We start from the raw sequence: 18609 nt of genomic DNA, 5'->3' as shown, positions 1-18609 counted from the left end.
ATCAGTGGCTTTGAGCACGCATCATATAAGCCTACAGTACTGTGCAAAAGCCATTTCTGTAATTTCCAGTTAAAACAGCCAATAAGTACACATTTTTCAGGAGATATTTTTGAGGAGATTAGATATAAAATCACATCTATAAGGACGTAAAAAGTTAAAGGAATCTATGCGAATAAAACAAGAGGTTCTAAAGCTGTTCAAAAATGATTCAAAAATATTATGAAATGATACAGAGAAAACTCATAACAACCGTGCAAAGCCATTGTTCGCAATAGTTTTGAAAAGATTTTGGTCTAAATTAATTTTTAAAAACACAGTAAAGAAGCTCAGCCCTGATTGGTCCAAGTCCTGAATTCAACCTGTCCTGGAGGAAGTCGGGCATGCAGCAGAAGTTGCCATGGCGATGTATAACAATAAAAAGTGATCCACTGTCACGAGACAGAAAAATTCAAGGTTTGATCAACCTAAGCTTAAAGTTGGCTGGCTAACCAAGAAATCCTGCTTTGTGAGACGGGGCCCAGATTTTATCTTTCAGAGATTAAGTTAAAAAAGCTGTTGACTCTCTAAGCTCGCTAATTTGCTTTCCTAATGTCTTGATGAGTTTTGATCATAATTTTTCATGAATTACATTTTTTTAAAAACCTCTAAGGCAGCCGATTTGCTGGATGAACAGCTATCAATACATGCAACTACATTAAAGTTGTTTTTATTCATTTTTTATTTTGACACACACACACACACGCGCACACACATATATATATAATTTTTTGACATTTTAACATTTCTATGTGCATTACAATTACACTGCATTAAAATACACTGGCTCACAATAGCTTTTAATATTGTTATAGATATAATAAGTATATATGGATGGATAAAATAAAAAAAGGGATTGAGTTGGCAACCCAGGGCCAAAGTGAGTTACATTGCATTACACTTCAACAAGTCCGATACGCAGCCATTCAGTCCAGCGTATTTTGCATTGTGATTAAGTTCCAGTATCATGATCTGATGTTGCTCAGGGAGATGTCCTTTGAGCTTTGCTCCTCATGATTGGACTTACATGTGATAGACAAAAACCACAGAAACATCAAGGCACCTGGAAGATAAATTGACCCAAATCATGTTTCGCCTGTTCCTTTTAACATGTAGAAGCATCAGTAACAGCTTATGCCTTGAAGACTGAAGGAATGGTAACAAACTGACAACATGAAAGTAACAGCTAAGACGTCAAATAGGATTTGGATAAATTATATCCTTATATAATAGAGGTAAAGGGAAAATCTTGTAAATTTTAATTGTAATCAAGACAGCATTAAAATGTTTTGAATTTTTTCCCCTTAAGAATAAGAGGAAAATTGTGTATATATATGAGTTTTTCACTGAACTTTTGCTTTAAGAACAAGGTTATTCCACTTACCTTGAAAGGCATTGAGTATTGTGAAGACGTAAACTCCTGGTAGGTTAATGAGTCCCTTTGTGGTGAATGCCAGCCCCCAGGGGAGCCCCAAAACACAACTGAGCCCCAGCACGGTGGCCCAGTCTTTCCAAAATCTTCTTACTCTGCTCGTAGTTTGGACAGTCCGCAGTCTCAGCTGCCGCATCTTCACCACTGTCACTGCCAGGATAGCTATATTGAAGAGCAGCACCAACCCCAGGTAACCATTTACTGTTATGTACCTCACAGCCGCAGTGGGAACCCAGCAGCTACAAATTGAGGAAGCAGATATGGACATTAGTAAGAGAAAAAGCAGAGATTTGAAGAGATAAGAAACAAAGAATATTTTGCAACTGTAGTATGGGCCTTACAGGTTGGTGATATTGCTGGTGTTCACTGTTAGGGTGTACTTGCCATATGAACCAGCTACTCCACAAATCATCACTGTAATTGTAGGAACTCCTATAGTAAGAGGGAAATCAATTCAATGTCTAAACATGTGATTGTTCTTTATGTTATGACTCCATAATCTTATGCTAACCCAACTAAGATGGCTGGTTGTCACTATGACAAGAAAACTGAAAACATAATAAATGCTTGACAGAAAGGCCTAGACAGAGTCATTATGTAGAGACAAATGTACTGTAGTTGTCAGTTTATAAGATACACCACCTTTACGCAAATCGTACATTCAAACAAGTAATGTGTCATGTAACAGCAGTGTGCAGTACAAATCAGGCAGACCAGCATCAGTTAGGGCAGGATTGGGCAAAATGAGTGAGTTTTGTGGCCTGCCAATCATGAATCATGTCATCCTAGAACACTCTACTTATTGGACTTTGTCTCGAATGAGCTACATTTTACCCCCAAGTTATTTCAGTGTAGAGATACTTGGGGGATGCAGTTCTCAGTGCAAGTTGCCCACCCAGCCCATTATATTCTCTTCTGATCAAATGATGGGGCCAAATCTAATCTCTAAGTGGTCGTAGTTTTGTGTCGTGTACAGGAAAAATGTGGGGTTGTGGAGAGTCAACCAAGTTTTGCCTTCATGGTACAGTTTATCCACACTCGACTGGATGCTTTACCATGTTACAAGGCACCTGTGTTATTGCGCTGGAACATGATAGCACAGCATTCATTTAAAGCATTGAAAGCAGCTGTACAACACATTAATTTCCAGATAGTATAAATGTACAAATCATCCAGCGTTTAGTAGAATCCATCCAGGCAAACCCATGCTGTTCTGAAGGCCAAAGATGGCACAGCACATTACTAGATAGGTGTACCTAACAAACAAGTGACAACTCGGTGTAGTGTGAAGCCCCTTCAGTGTAAGATGAGCCTCCGCCTTCCCATCATCATCAAATGATTGGGCCCAAAATCTAATAAGAATTATAGCCCCTGAAATTGTTTAGGGTCAGTTGATCTAATTTTTTTTACCTTAAAATGTACAAAAAATTTGGGGGTTGTGAAGAGAGATATACATTGTAAAAAGGTAAGGTGCAATGTCCTAAGTGGCCACCAGAGGGGGATACAGGGTCAGTACCTAGGTCTAATTTATGCTAGACACTATGACATATGCGCTCCTCTGGGACCCTGACTTGTTATTCTTGGACTTCCTGTGACTCATCTTAAGTGAGAAATTCTTTAGACTGCTTACACCAGAGATTTTCTAAAATAAGCTTAGAGCTGCATCTGTCTTTCAAAGCAAGCCTGGCCTACAATTGAACCTCACTCCTGACCCAGTGGTTAGTCTCTTGTGCTAAAACCTGAGAAGCTTAGATTTGATCCCCACTCTGGGAAGACTGCACCAAGATGTAAGAGGCCAAAGTTCAAGCCCTCCTCTGGAGCACCTAACATATCGTGGCATAGGACATGCCGGGTTGTATTTAGTTTAAATGTAAAAAAATGTTTTTCATGCTTTTGGTTAGGTGTAGCTAGGCACTGTGTTCTTAGTTGGTCTGTGACTTTTATTTTGAAGGATGGCGTGTAGTGGTGGGTTTTTGAGTAAACCTATAGCTAGCATAGAAGAGGACTGGGCTTTTCCCTTGGCTGCATTTGGTTTTTGTGAGTTAAACCAACAAAGCTGAGTTATGGATCATGACCTTGTTTCTACTGACTGCAATGATGTGAGCACGAGGATGAGATGATGTGCCGGATGGGTCCCATGCGAGGGGCGGCAGAACAGCTGGTGGGTTGGTGATGCAAAAAAAGGGGGCACCGCACCAGACAATGCAGTGAACTTAGGCTGGTGGGGAAACGGAGGCGGCTGGCAAGTTCGGCTCCCGACGCGAACAGTGGATAGAATGCAGCATAAACGGCAAACATCTCACTGCGCTTATCAACACATGCTCATCCATATCCCTGCTGTGGCCTGGTGTGCTCCCCCAGACCAAGAGAGGCATGTCAGGATGCTGAGAGGCGACCAACGTCCAGCTCAGGTAAGTCACTACCGGCCGGGTCCACCTGAGGGGGGGGAAACGGCTCCCAGTCATCCTGGGGAGTCTCAGCTGAGTGCACAAGTTTTGGCTCACACTCACATGGGATACGTGGATGCTTGGCTTACAGTTCCTGGCGGCAGTTAGGGCCATGCTCGACCTCAAGAAGGAAACGCTGGGCTTGGCGATGGGACAAGAGAAGCTGTTTGCTAGGGGCAGGACAGAGGCAGAGAGGCGGAGCCCCAGCACACAAGAACAGCTCCCTGGCCCATGTTAGCGATGCAAGGGACGATATTGAGAGTGGAACTACAACCGGAGGGTCCAGGGCTTGGAGCTTAATCCAGCTGGGAGAGTTGGGGTGTTTACTCTGCACCACCGGAACAGCTTAGAGGCTGCACAGAGAAACGTGCCCAGATCCCCAGCAGCACTGGAGCACAGTCAAAGCCCCCTCAGCCAAACTGAGAACCCCACCTAGCTCCCCAGCGGTGCCAAAGCGCTGTGAAAGCCCCCTCAGCTTTGGGATCCACATCCTCAGGGCCACAGTGGTCAGCTCAGAGGTCTTTTGCCTGTCCTAGCTATTTGGAAAAACCCCGCCAGGATCCCCAGCAGCGACAGAGCACTGACAAAACCCCTAAGCAGTTTCAGACTCCCCTTGATGTCTCTCAGGAACCCAGGAGGACCATGTCACCCTGATGGCTGCAGGGATTGGGCCAAAGGCAGAAGGACACTTGGTACCCCCTGGATCCAGGTGCCCTTTTCCCTTAGGTTTACTCAAAAACCCACCACTACACGCCATCCTTCAAAATAAAAGTCACAGTCCATGCCAAAACTGTCAGACCATTGAGAGATTTCCTAATTCCTCAGAGAGCTTGATGATGGTGGACCATATCTTCATCAACTTACCCCAGCCTACCAGGATTAGTTTGAGCGTGTATCTCCTGATGTAAATGTTGAAGACCCGCACCAATAGAAGATACAGATGGAAGCCTTCGATAGCTGTCCAGGTTAAGGTACCCAACAGGGCCCAGTGCAGCATGAGTCCCAAGGATCGGCAAGCTGCCCCCTCAGCTTCTGACCAAAAGGAACTAGCCAAGAAGAAGAGGTGCAGGAGGAACATCGAGCCTGTCAGCTGCATGTGAATGATGACAGAGTGCTCTGCCTTTATCTTCCTGTGGAGAGAGTCAGAATAGAAACAGATGTCTTTAAAACTTTTAAAATTATGTTTGTCTATCGTTAACAGTGCTGATAAACTGAGGTACATACAAAGCAAGATTGTCTATGGTTAGCAGTGTTGACAGTGGTCCAACAGTCCAAGGATTTGAGTCAAAAACCAAGAGCCAAAACTCTATGGTAGATTTTGCATGCTAAGCATTGATACATGATTCCATTGTTCATGCCTTTTCTTTTAAACATCAGAGCCTACACTGTGTCTTTTGTGCATTATGTGTTATAGAGTCTTGTGGTGAAGCATAAGTTTCTCGTAATTAATCATGAAGTGGGTCATTTAAGATAGAAAGTGGGCTACTTTTGGCTTCTTTTGTTGTTAAGACGGCAAATTAAATGTTAGTGAAACTGTTACTTGTATTGGGTTTTTATGTGTATTGGGTCTTTTATGAATTATATGGCAACTCAAGTGTCCACCAACAGGGCTGAGTGCAGAGGGTGGTGAACCTACAGCAGCACTCAACTCTGCTTTGAGTAACCTGGAATTGACTGATTAGCAGGCACTCAGAAGCAGCTACTATCTATAACTATAGCTAAGGAAGTGCTTGATAATCAGAAGAGTGGGTCAGATGTGTTGGGTGGGGAACAGGGGAATAGAAGGAATAGTTGGAACTGTGTGATAAATTATAGTCTCCAACAAGACAGACACAGCTAAGGAAATGGCAGGTAAGTGTAAAGAGTTAACTTGGAAGGAGTACTATGTAGCAAGTATGTGGACACCTGACCTTCATAGCCATATGAGCTGTTTGGACATCTCCTTCTGAAACCATGAGCATTTATATGGAGTTGTCCCTTTTTGCAACTATTATAGCCTCGACTCTTCTAGGAAGGCTTTCCACAAGAATTTGGATAGTCTATGTGAGAATTTGTGCCCATTCAGTCAAAACAAGAAGGCCTGGGTCACAATCAACATTCCAATGCGTCTCAAAGGTGTTCAGTGGGGTTGAGGTCAGGGCTCTATGTAGGTCACTGGAGTTCCCCCACATCAAACCATTCTTTATACCCCTCGCTTTGTGCACAGGGGCACAGTCATGCTGGAACAGGTAAGGGCCTTCCCCAAACTGTTGCCACAAAGTTGGAAGCATATAGTATGTGTAGTATGTCCACATACTTTTGTCCATATGATGTATTTTAAGAGCTGTCTCACCTGTGGCATAGAAACAGCATGAGGGCGATGACTGTGAACACCACAGAAAGAGATGACCCAACATATGTGATATACTCAAGAGGCTGCGTATCAACCTTCTCTGGCATATCAGGACTCTGTTAGGGAACAAAATTGTGAACAAGAGTCATATCCAGAATCAGGAATGATGGAGAGAATGATCAGTTTAAAACGTGCTCTTTAGAAAGTTAGTGTTTGACTATGTAGTCTGTTTGGAAGCATGAACTTACAACAAGCACTGCAAAGAAACTGAGGTGATTGCATTCACAGACAAAGTCTTTGTTGTTCTGGCTGGTGTTACAGCCGTCTGTGCTCCACTTACCTAAACATACACAAACAAACATGAAACAGAAAATCAATTTATGTCTTTTTTTTACATCTGCGTAATGTATGTAATTATATGTTTTGCTACTGTAACACTGCACTTTCCCTTCTGGGTCAGTAAGGTTCTTCCTATCTGTCTATCTATCTATCTATCTATCTATCTATCTATCTATCTATCAAACCGCTTCACTTGTAGTCTTTTTCACAATCAACAACAAACATCAATAAGAGACCCACAGCTTGTTTTTATGTTCTCATTACCAGCTTCTTGCAACAAGAAATGATTCTTTCAAACTTTCAGTTGAAAAAGTTAAAAGTTTGGTTCAGGACCTTGCTCACTATTCTTTGACATCTTCCAGAAGACACATTTTCTGCTCTCATTCTGAAACAAATGAATGTTTTTTGAAAAAAAAAAAACACAAATTAGAGCAAATTACTTCAATTCTGAACTTGTCAAAATTGTACATTATATTAACTAGTTTATTAGGCTGCTCAGTAGTTACACATATTTCATTTGGAGCAAAGGGGCAGTTCTGGTTCTACCTAACAAGTGACATAAGCAGCTGCTTAGGCTTAGGCCCTGTACCATTGCTGTGCCATTATGTTGCCCAAGACGCTAAAGGGAGGGGAAAAAAGAACTGCTCAATCATATCTTAAAAAGAGCATACGCAACTGACTCAATGAAAATGAAAAAGAAAATGAAGAGAAAAAGCTTAAAGAAAATGGTATGTTTTGTTTTTCCGGTGTTAATGTTATACCATTTGTTTTGGCTTGTAGTCGGACAGCAGGAAGCCTTCAGTCTGGGTTCTGTCTAATGAAGCAGGTTCGACTTAGACTTATGTGATTGCAATGAGAATGTTAATCAGTATATGTCCAAAAAAGGGCATCTATATGATTTGACACAAGACTTCAGATCATATGAAAAACAGCGGTTGATATCGCTTTACATGCTCCCCAGAAGTTAAGTCATTAGGGCTAAATCTCAATGATCACCTTTCACTACACTTCTCTCTTCTCACGATGAAGATGTAGCATCATCAGCTGTTCCTAAATATCTGTGAGCCTTCTTAAAACTTGTATGACTGTTTGGTTGAGAAGATTATTAGCATACAGCTGCACAGTGCTTTCTGCAGCTCATTAGCTGTCCATATGTTTTGGGATATTTTTGAATTCATAATTTTTTTTCTGCGTTTTGGCTTCCCTTTCATGTGAAAATGGCACTCTTGCTCACTGAAAATGGAAATTTTTGAAAACATATATTTCATTTTTTTTAAATGGATGGGCAAAGCTTTTCGAAATGCCAACATCACATTGTTAACTTGCTCACATCTGTTGCTGTTTTTATTTATTACATATGCAGACTCAGTCTGAAATATGACTGACTATAAGTATATATTCTGGGTGCTCTGCAATTTTGGGGTGATTTGAGAGTCATTTTTACTATTTAATTTGGCTTTACTTTTTCACTAAACCACAGCATGGGGGCATCAGAGATTTGTATTTTATTTGAATGCATCCAAAATTATGTGTAACCTATGATATTGCAGGTAATTTGGTATAACCTGCACAAATGCCCAAATATACAGGATTGACTACTAATTTTGTTTTTATTTTATTAACTTTATTTTGAGTGTGACCAAGGAAATTAACTGAATAACTTTTATTATGAAGTGATACTTAAGTATTTTTAAAGGGTTAATACAACTACCACAAGCTTAATTTCCAGCAACCTAGTTACAGTGAATGGATGATTTGTTTCTTGTATTAACAGGTGAATTTCTTACCTGGCTGACGTTTACAAACTTTATCCTAACAGGATGAGAAAGGTCGTGGACATCTTGATCACCAAGCCACACTCCTAAGACCTGCTCATGAAGAGATCCATTATCTGAAGGAGCCTGTGCCAAAATACATGTAGAGAACACCAGTACGATTCATGAGTTTAATGTAAAGAGAGTTGCTTTTTGCAATCACTATAATTCAGAGCATCGTGAACAGTAGTTATTAAAGTAAAATCTAGTCTATTGGAGACCTCAAACTGTAATGGGATTACTTATTACTCTTTAGAGAAAGTGTTGTCACTAGTCATTACTTCTATGTTACCCTCTAAAGCACATGTGAATCTGTACTGAATAGAAAGGAAAAGGGAAAGCCCAATGTTTATTTATAAAGAGGATCCAATCACAGTAATGATCATTCAAAAGGCCTGTCACTATCCTCCTTTCAAACAAGACATAGCCAGTTATGCTTGAATACAATTATTAATTGTGTAATGCTGCTTGAAAACCCAAAAACTAACCAGTAGAAACAGTTCAAAACCTTGAAATAAAATCTTAAAGCTTATAGAGCTGTTCCTGAACAAAAATCAAGTCTCACCTGTTTTGGCGAGCTTCTCTGTTCTTAAGCAGTTTTATACTAGTAGGATTAGATGCTTTGACAGATTAATTGTGGAGTTTGTGCTGCTTCCTGTTCTTATAGACTGCTGCTGATATTCACAAGTCAGCTTTTGCAGGTAGTTCAAACACACATGCAAATTATGTATCGGCGTGGATAATCTATATAGAGGAAATTTACGCTTTAAATGTGTTTAATCTTGTTCTCTCAGAGAGATATGAGTAATGCAAGTTACAAGTCAGAAACTGTAATGTGATTAGAATGATGGACACTGTAATGTGTTACACTACACTGTAATCACTTTACTGTAACAGATTACTTTGTACTGTAGTCTTTGGCTGAATTTTTTTTGTGAACATGTAGATTAGTTTTTTTCATATTCATTTTTGCAGTAATTAAAATTTGTACATTTTATATTATAGACTTGGGCTTAAAACAATAGCTATGTGATATATACACTTTGGGCCAGATTTACTAAATGAAGCACTAATTATCGACACTTTGTGCCACTGGGGGTGGGTAATTTGGTGGCTTATCTACTAAGAACTTCCATGCAAATGAACACAGGTGCAACTTCATACTTAACATATGAGCAGCGCAATATAACTACGTGTTTGACTCACATGCTGTTTGTATGGAAGCCCATTTCCGTCAGGTTGTTGTGGCCCAAAATGCATGCTAAAGCAAAACTGTGTAAAAAGTAGCTGTGATGACCCTCTGAGTGGTCTGTTTTTTTCTGCTGTGAGTTTGTGGAAGGTGAATTGTTTGCTGCTGAGTCAGTAGTGCATTCATTAGTGTAGTATGTAAAGTATAGAAGTGCAAGGTTTTGGACGCCAAAACGTATTTTATCCTCTGATTCTGGTTCAACACACTGGGTTGAAATAGTTACTTATTTTTTGAGATTTTTATTTAGTAGGCCAAAATAATGACTAATTACTAAAGAACAAGTTATTACCTTTAGGAAATAATTACATATCTTTAGGAAAGTCTTTAGAAAAATGATTTTGACGTCATTATTTTCAGAAACAAAAAGCTTAATGCATATTTATCATTTAATAAACACAAAATTGAGATTGTAAGTAATTATATTAATTATATTTATATAGTAATTGTATTGCTTGATAGTTTGAACTGAACTAAGTTTTGTCAGTGTGCATTTAAAATTCATGTGAAACTGTAAAACCCTTGTTTAATTTCACTGAGCGCTTCCTGCTTGATTTGGAACTGCATGATTTGAACTTGTGGTGAACGCATCCTCTCAGCTCTGCGCAGTGCGTCGGACCCTAACCGATACTTCTGTGACAGAAGTCACAGAGTGAACAACTGAAGAAGTAGCCTTAGTACTGTAGCGGTTGCAGAGCCTAAGAGCTTCACAATAATTTGAGAAAGAAATCTGTCAAATGATTATAGTAACTTACTGTGAACCTTAGTGAATCAGAAAAAGTGCTTTATTATAATAATCTACTCCGAGTATTCTATGCTTTGAGAAAGAAACGTCTGTAAATGCTGTGCAATGAGACAAAAGTACAAAAGATCAGCAATCGCCCTTTTAAATTTTTACAGGCACTGAAGAGTCACTGCTCCATTTTAGTAAACTGTCACAGCCACTTTTTAACACCAATACAAGATTTGCAATGTTGCAAAATGTTAGTAAATCTCCTCCTTTTTCTGTTAAACTTAGAAGCTTGTGTGTATTTCAAAAAACTAATTGTGGCAACTAACGTCCTTAACTGGTTTGACTAAACTGACCTTATCAGGGTTTACACTAGTATACCTGTAGCGCATGTATTTAATGCTTCTTAATAGTTTGGTGGAGCTGAGTTGGGAACTAGCTTAAAGTAAAACTGTGGACTGTCTGTTAGGAGTGTTGAGAAACACTGCTGTAGAGCCAGAACACTGCAGATTGTATGTGTGGGTTTAGTTTAGTGTTATTAGTCTGTTTCACCACAGAAGCATCTGTAGTGGACTATGTAAGGGAAATTGGATGAGATTGAAAGGTCATGTACAAGTAAGCATTACAGCTGTGTACAGGTCTTTTAGCCCATGATTTGAATCGGGTTTCTTAAATCTAAGACATTAAATAATTAAAAAAATAAGAGATGACCACATTGGCTAAAATCTGGTACTAACCTCAAAAAGGCTGCTGTTGAGAACAGATACGATTAAGTACACGTCATTTTCACTTTTGCTTTTCAGGACAGCTTCGGAGGGAACTTGGATTACATGTCCATACACTGTGTCCACTCTGGCCTGCGAAACAACAAATTATACATAATTAATTGTGTATCCATGCATATTGTGCCGTTGTGCCTCTGACTGCGCCCCATTAGAGCTCGCAAGTGGGCCATAATAATAGGCCCATGTCACCCGTTTTATGTGACAGTTATTGTTGTTAATATTGTTGTTCACTAGGTTTGCGATGTGTTTTATGTGCTTATCGTGTTGTGTTTAGTTAGTATGAGTTTGTTTTTACCTTAAAGAAAAAGCATATGGCTAGGAGTGACCTGTCTTTTTCTTTTAGTGGCTTTTCTGCCATGTTTGTATTAAAACAGCATGTTTCAAGCCTAAAATATAGCCTCTGATGATTCATAGTATATCCTTAAATACACAAATCAAAAATATTGGAATGCCTTTCTGTTAAAAAAAAAACATCTTATATATTGCTGTTGCTGGAAGAAAACCTTGTATCTCCAAAATGGTAATTTTACAGGAGAAGGAAAAAACATACTTTACTTTTAATGTAAATCAGTGGAACCAGATTTTTTTCCAAGTCAGTCTGCACTGTTTCTTTTGGTCCATTCATCATGAAATTTACACACAATGTAAAGGGCAACAGGCATTTTCAAATTATGTCAAAAACTGTAAAATGGATATAGAAGATACAAGGTTTTCTTCCGACAGTAGCAATATCTAGAAAGATTGATAGCCTTTCGAAAAAACTGGAAAACTGAGTTATGACGATAGAAGCAGGCCATTTTTTTCTTGACCAAGGACAGTGCGCATCTGGAACAATAGTTGATCAGTTCATTTCATTATCTGCCACTTAAAATTGTGTCTTGAATTGCACAATGTCCCAAGAGCATCTGTTGTTTTCACAACCCATAAGGAACCAGATTAACATCATTGGGCGAGCAGCAGCACATCGATAGCCATTAATAACCAAACCAAAATGATAAATGATGACAGACATGGTGTAGAGCACACTAGATCAGTGGAAAGTGGTGCACATTCTTAGACAGATGTGGATATGAGAGTGTCCAGAGAACGAGTGTGTGGCCTCAACAGTGAAGTTTGGAAGCTGTGGTGTGATGGCATGCAGATGTCTCTGAGAGAGTTTGCTGCAATAACATTCTCTACTTTTCTAGAAAGGCTTTACAATGGATGGTTCAAAATTGCTGTGAGGGTTTGACTGCATTCAGCCACATGAGCATTAGTGAGGTCAAGTACTGATGTTGTATGATCACTCTAACTCATCCCAAATTGGATGGAGCTCCATCACTCCAGAGACCAGAGAACACAGTTCCACTGCTCCACAGTCCAGTGTTTGGGCTTTATACCTCTCTAGCTGAAACTTGGCACTGGCCATGGTAACTTTAGGCTCATGTAAAGCTGCTCCAAAGCATCCCAATCTGCTTTGAATGCTTGTTCATAAAATTATAGTTGTGCATAACTGAACGCGATGTCAGCAATGGGTTCCATATCACGTAGTGTATTTGTGTACTTCATTCAAGTTTTATAGTAAGTGTGTTTACAGTAAGCATGTGTTATAAATGCCAGGCACGTGTGTGTTTGTGAATAGAAAAATTAAAATTCTCTTACTGCTCTGGAGGAGTTTGCAGCTCTCAAATAGAAATCTGGGCTATGAAAACCCCGTGGAAGACTTTTTCCACAGTTTCTCATCGCGTTTTCAACACACCTGTTCAAAAATATCAGGGTTAATGAATCATTGTCATTTGACTAGATGCTGTTCTCTATTCGTACTGATAAAGCAGTAGTAGAAGCAAGCTAATAATTACTACTAGTAAAATTAGTCATACTAGTCTTGTGTTGCCAGAAAATAAGCTGTAATTTTGTATGTTTGTTTATACACACATTTGTTTACACAAACATACAAAAAAGAGCGTAAACATGTACTGTCCAAAACTGTGATTCTCCATGTGTCACAGTGACATAGACCTGAATTAGATGGTAAAGCCTACAGCATTATAAATACCCATCAGGTCTACTAGACTGTATGAATTGTTTGTTAATGTTTAAAATTTCATAATTACATTGTTTTCATGAAGGGTAACACTTAAATTAGGTCTGTAAACTCTGTAAAAATAAGCAGTAACATAAATAAAAAGAACAACAGTGACATATATGGTTGATGACATATATAATGCTGACTGAAGAAAAAGACAATGACATAAAAAAAAACCAGTTAGCTGTGAGATTCACACAGCTTCAGGTCATTGTTGACCTCTTTATTTGTTTGTACGGTGTTTATGACCTCATTAATAACCACTAATACACTAATTTTAAACCATTCAAAAACCTTTATTAAGGTAGTCTCATTGTAAAGTGGTAGCCAAGCTTTATTATACAATCCAGTCATTTAATTATTCTATATTTTAATTAAAATGACAAATGGTGGGAATTAAAGTTATAGTAAATCTGGACTCTTTTCTCTCAGCACTTGCTTTACTGTAGTTTAACTCCATGCGGTTGAGATCTCATAGCTTTATTAACTGTAATAACAGCTACAGCCTCTTCAGTGATTTCTCGGCTGTTGTGCCAACTTCCCCAAGTTTACAAAGGAATAAAATGATGGAACCTGATCAGAAACGTGAACAGTAATGTGAACAGTAATGTGTAGGATCAAATGTGAATTAAATCAAATATTTAAGTTTTTGAATATTTCCAGGGTCATCTGGGATTCTGTGCTCTCCTAACTGCTACCACGACCCTATCTGGATTAAGCGGTTAATGATGATAATGAATGTGTTTTAAATTTCCAGAGAATAAGAAACAAATACTATTATTTTCAGTGTCTCTGAAATTTATGTCAAAAAAGATTCAGCTTACTGAAAGGAATAGTTTATATACACAACTTGTATTATTATGAGGTTATATTAGATGTATAAATACTAATAACAGTTCACATTTACTGGAGTTCAGAACTGAATGTCTCTCCACTTTTAGCAAAACTTTAACTCACCGAGGGATGTTAGACCCGTTTTGTTGGCAATGTGTGAGAACATTTGCGCAACGGATGGAACCGGCACCTGCAGATATCAGTTTAATACAGTGTGATATCAGATAATAGAAACTACTTTAAAGAAGGGTCACCAATTTTCAGAATCTTACATTCTTATTCTAAGTATGAATGCAGACAGATGGGATGAAGAGTGTTCTAAGCTTTATCTTTATAGTTTCAAAATGCTGATGTTTACAAATGTAGAATTGCTTTATACACTCATTATGTTAATCAACACAGCTCCAAAGTATTTCTAACCTCACCGATTAAGTAAACTCGGAAAAAGAAAATGTGCAAAATTCTGAAAAATTGGTGGTCCTTTAATTGTCATTACTGTCAGACATTCTTCACTTGATACATCTAGATACATCTTCCTATCAAGTCCAATCAAGGCACTTGTTTAATGTAAACTGATATTTCACAGCCCTAAAAGCTTCAGGTTTCAGACTCCAAACTTGTAGTTCAAGAATAAGTATGTTGTTTCTATTGATAACATTAAGGCCAAAAGCCACCGTTACTTTCAATCAAGCTGAAATTATCGAATATAAGATGTTCTTTGTTTTACCTTTTTCAGCCAGCAACAGGTAGGAAAACATAAAAACCATAAGTACATAAGATCTCCTCATTTCTTCAAAATACGATCTCCCCGTTTGTCTGCTGTCACTGATAACTCGTTTCCTCATTGTGAGGTCCGACCTGTTTCGTGTCTGTGGTTTTCTGCTGAATTGGAAGGCATCTGTTGTCACATGGTATTGTCATAGACATGCATTGCATACTACTATCTCTCCCACAGCACCAGATGTATCAGACTGTGCTATTTTATTTACAAAATGGAAAAAGGGCAGATATTGAGTAGATTTCAATTTTTAAAGATTTCAAACAGGAAGAAACAGTGAGCAGAAAGAAAGCTGTCCTCATGAACGATAGCTTTAAAAAAACAGACATTACTTATTAAATACAATGTTGTACGATCATTACAGTCATCAAGCATTACTGCACAGTAGACTGCTTTAGGCTGTAGAAGACAGTAATGCGGTGTAAACACACGCTGTGTAAGCAGGTTGGGAGGATTTCTTTAAAAATGTATTCCAGTACAGATTATTGGTTACCTGTACTAGATTATGGTAATGTCATCTGGTTAGTTTCCATTTTTTTTTGGATTGCTTTGTCTCTTTAAAGTCATATAATTAAATGACACAGTGCACTGTCTACCCTCTTCCTTTTTGGTTTTGTGGTAAGCACTGTAGTGAAACTTTCTCGAAACATAACAAAATCTGAATTTAGCTCATGGGGACACAAACAGGAAAGGAAAACAATTACAAGAGTGGTGTGAATGTAATCCTGCTAGTAATCACCCTATTTTTTGTAATGTTCATGTAATCTGATTACTGTCCTTTTTTATATTCTGATTTCACTTCTCAGGAGATTGCTGAGGAGGTTAGATATAAGACTGTCCACTTGCATAAGGAAGGGAAAGTGAGAGAAAAATAAGTGGGAAACTGGAGCTCACAAACATATATAAAGCTTTAAAAGATCTAGAGAACTTAGCACTATTAACAACTAACAATGTCACCAGATGAACAGTACATACAGCTACCACCTTTGTTAGAGAAGAGAAAATGAAGCTTCACTCTTATTTCACAACTGAAAACATCCACACTTGTTTCCGTCCATCCTTCCACTGTGAAAAGACAACTCGACGCCAAATGTCTGAAAGCTGTCAAGAAGTGGATACTGAGAAAAGGTAATAGACAGAAAATGTGGAGGTGTGGAAAATATCCCTGCAGTTTTCTTTGAAAACCTGAAAGCAAGTCTACTGAAAGAACGGAAGCTGTAATAAAGGCAAAAGTACTGAAAGTGTTAATATCATAATTAGTTGTCCTTCTCAAGGAGCCCAAAACATATAGGCACATTATACATAATACACTATGCTACATGGAATATTTCTCCAAAATGTATCTTGCCGTAACAAAAGCATGGTGTAAATCAATATTGTTTCTCTCACATATTTTACTGAAAATGCAGAAAACCCTGTAACAAATGCAGATTCTAAACTTTCAATCAATACCACACTGTTTTCATAAGCATAATTAAAAGTTATAAATATGGTAAGTGTAGAATTTGTAGTTATAGCTGCGTGTTCAGTCTTGTTTTGTGGCAAGAAAAACTGTTTGCCACATTATTGTGTAATTTTCTGACAAAAGAAGTCAGAAGTGCAGACTTGAAGCTACCAATACAGAATATAAATATAATGCCTCACTGTAATTTGCCTCATTGTCTAACTCACTGTAATTTAATATGATTACACATGAAAATCAAAGCATTACAAAAGTAAGTTCTATTGATTTCTAAGGCTTAAAACCGCTGAGTGTCAGGTCAATAATAAGGAACTAAATGGGGAAACGTTGACTGTATAACTGATTATGAAACTCTGATGGTCGTATGATCTGTGACAGTTCTCGTCTTGATATCCAGTGATGTATGAAGTAAAGCTGGAAATGCTTAACTTACGCTGACTGAATGCTACATGTCTGTTATGAGTTGTCAGAAAATCAGGGAAGGTGCTTTCCTTTGGTCTGGCCAAAGAACTGTATGGATAAGATGGAGAGAAAGTTTCAGCCACTGGGCGCCTCCTCTTGGCCTCGTACACCCACAGGAACATGAGTAAGCCTGGACGCCAATGGAATACACTTCAGCGTCACGTACCCAGACACCATTTGGTTCCCCACAGTAAAATGTCAACAGGAGACGTCTGTCGGGTAGTTTCCATGCCTGTTTTCACACCATTCACCATAACTGCTGAATCTCCTTTCCTACTTCTCTTTACTGTCTAAAAGATTAACAAGTGTCTAGTTGTTAATATTGTTTTTTCTTTTTTCAGAGACTATGCAGAAATTGGTGCAAATAGTTCTTCAAATGAAGAAAGGAATGTCTGGAAGGCCTCAAATATACTGTCTGATGTGGTTCACTGGGTCACCATTGTTTTCATAATCAAAAGGTCAAACATCATTACTCTAGTCATAGGGTCTGAACAACCTACCCACCACCCCTAGAGTGTGATTTAACCACTGATGCAAAAAAGGGGGCTAGTAAAGGGAATAAATGTAAAAGTATCATGTTAATATGTTATTTCAGCAATGATTTGGTTATAAAATTGCAGTTGGTGTAATATACATATATGGCAATTAATTTATTCCCTACGTGATGTAGGTCACGTACAGACCTCACTACTCTGCTGAAAAATCATAGAAACCATTAGAGATGCAGAGATACTACTTTTTCCCTTTCAAAACCTGATCCTTTAGTATCGGCCGATACAGAGTACCAATACTAACTCTGTCTAACCTAACTCACATATAAGTCCTGATATTTTTACATTTTTTAAATATTTTATTTTGGTAAACTCTATGTTCAGCATCAAATAAAACACAGCTTGGCTAGATGGCATTTACTTGTTGGACTATATTTATTAGATGCTTAAAAAAACTTTTTTTTGTTTATGTACTGTGTATTTAGTATTTATTGTTATATAATTAGTAATAAGAACCATGTTTAACAACTTAAGTAAATGTAAAATATCTTTATTGTGCAAAACAGTTAAAAAAAGAACCAGACAGTATACAGATAAACGTATTGTTTACACATCAACACACAGCAGCTTCTCTGGCTCAAAAACGGACCTGAATGCTGTTTCACTTCCAAATTTCTCATTTGTCTAATACTTGCTCACTCATGCTGCATCTCTGAGTGTCGGTTCAGTAAATATCACAGTTCAAGCTGTCAGTATCAGCGACTTTCAGTGTTTTTTCTGGCTTGGTTGAAGCGACGGGCCGCGAGACCCCGCTGCTGAGTGATACAGCTGACCGACGGAGGTGCAGCGCATGGCGGGGATAGTGGACGCACAGGCCCGGCTAGCGGGCTGCTATGTTATAGGCTAAACCGAGGCTAAATGCTATCACTACGCCGAGAGTCGGGCAGTTCCTTCCGCTTTCCCAGTAACTTTAACTCAGAGTGTAAGGTCCAATCCCATTTCACCCCTCGCCCTACCAGTTAGCCCTTAGCCCTCTGTTTTGCACATTCACTTCTAGGGTTAGGGTGTCCCAATTCTTGTTGAGATAGAGGGGTAGGGCGAAGTGTTAAGGCTACATATGACCCTCTAGACTGAGGGTTTTCAGAGACTCCAGAGAGTTATCAGAAAAAAAAGAAAAACCGGCAAGATGGCTGCATGAGCGACCAACAAAACCCACAAATGTATTTTCTCCGTTAAAAAATTACGGTAACAATTGTATTATCTTAGTTTTATGTCGTTTCAATGTATTATGGTCGTTTTCTTCATAACAAGCATAAAAAAATCGCTAAAAGTATGCGAATGTCTCGGTAGCTAGCT

The 18609-nt window shown here is 38.6% G+C and overlaps 1 protein-coding gene across 1 annotated transcript; it reads right to left on the bottom strand.

The window, feature by feature from the left end:
* Window positions 1-736: 736 nt before the first annotated feature.
* LOC118819552 (adhesion G-protein coupled receptor G5-like) lies at window positions 737-14925 on the bottom strand. The gene is made up of 12 exons (XM_036587400.1): window positions 14788-14925; window positions 14184-14250; window positions 12803-12899; window positions 11114-11233; window positions 8374-8487; window positions 6920-6971; window positions 6496-6587; window positions 6248-6363; window positions 4780-5045; window positions 1810-1900; window positions 1421-1707; window positions 737-1099 (listed from the first exon to the last, which is right to left on the bottom strand). The coding sequence occupies exons 1-12, from the start codon at window positions 14903-14905 to the stop codon at window positions 1002-1004; spliced, it is 1518 nt and encodes a 505-aa protein (XP_036443293.1). The 5' UTR covers window positions 14906-14925; the 3' UTR covers window positions 737-1001.
* Between the last annotated feature and the right edge of the window lie 3684 nt (window positions 14926-18609).

This window comes from Colossoma macropomum, unplaced genomic scaffold, assembly GCF_904425465.1.
Source record: "Colossoma macropomum unplaced genomic scaffold, Colossoma_macropomum, whole genome shotgun sequence".
Taxonomy (NCBI): Eukaryota; Metazoa; Chordata; class Actinopteri; order Characiformes; family Serrasalmidae; genus Colossoma; species Colossoma macropomum.
Note: the sequence above shows the minus strand (reverse complement) of the source record. Positions and strands in the feature narration are given on the sequence as shown.

Coding starts and splice junctions, on each gene's coding strand:
- LOC118819552 (XM_036587400.1), bottom strand. CDS start 14,905: ATGAGGAAACGAGTTATCAGTGACAGCAGACAAACGGGGAGATCGTAT. Junction 12,900..14,183: donor AACGGGTCTAACATCCCTCG/GTGAGTTAAAGT, acceptor ATTTTTGAACAG/GTGTGTTGAAAACGCGATGA. Junction 1,901..4,779: donor ACTAATCCTGGTAGGCTGGG/GTAAGTTGATGA, acceptor CTCTTACTATAG/GAGTTCCTACAATTACAGTG.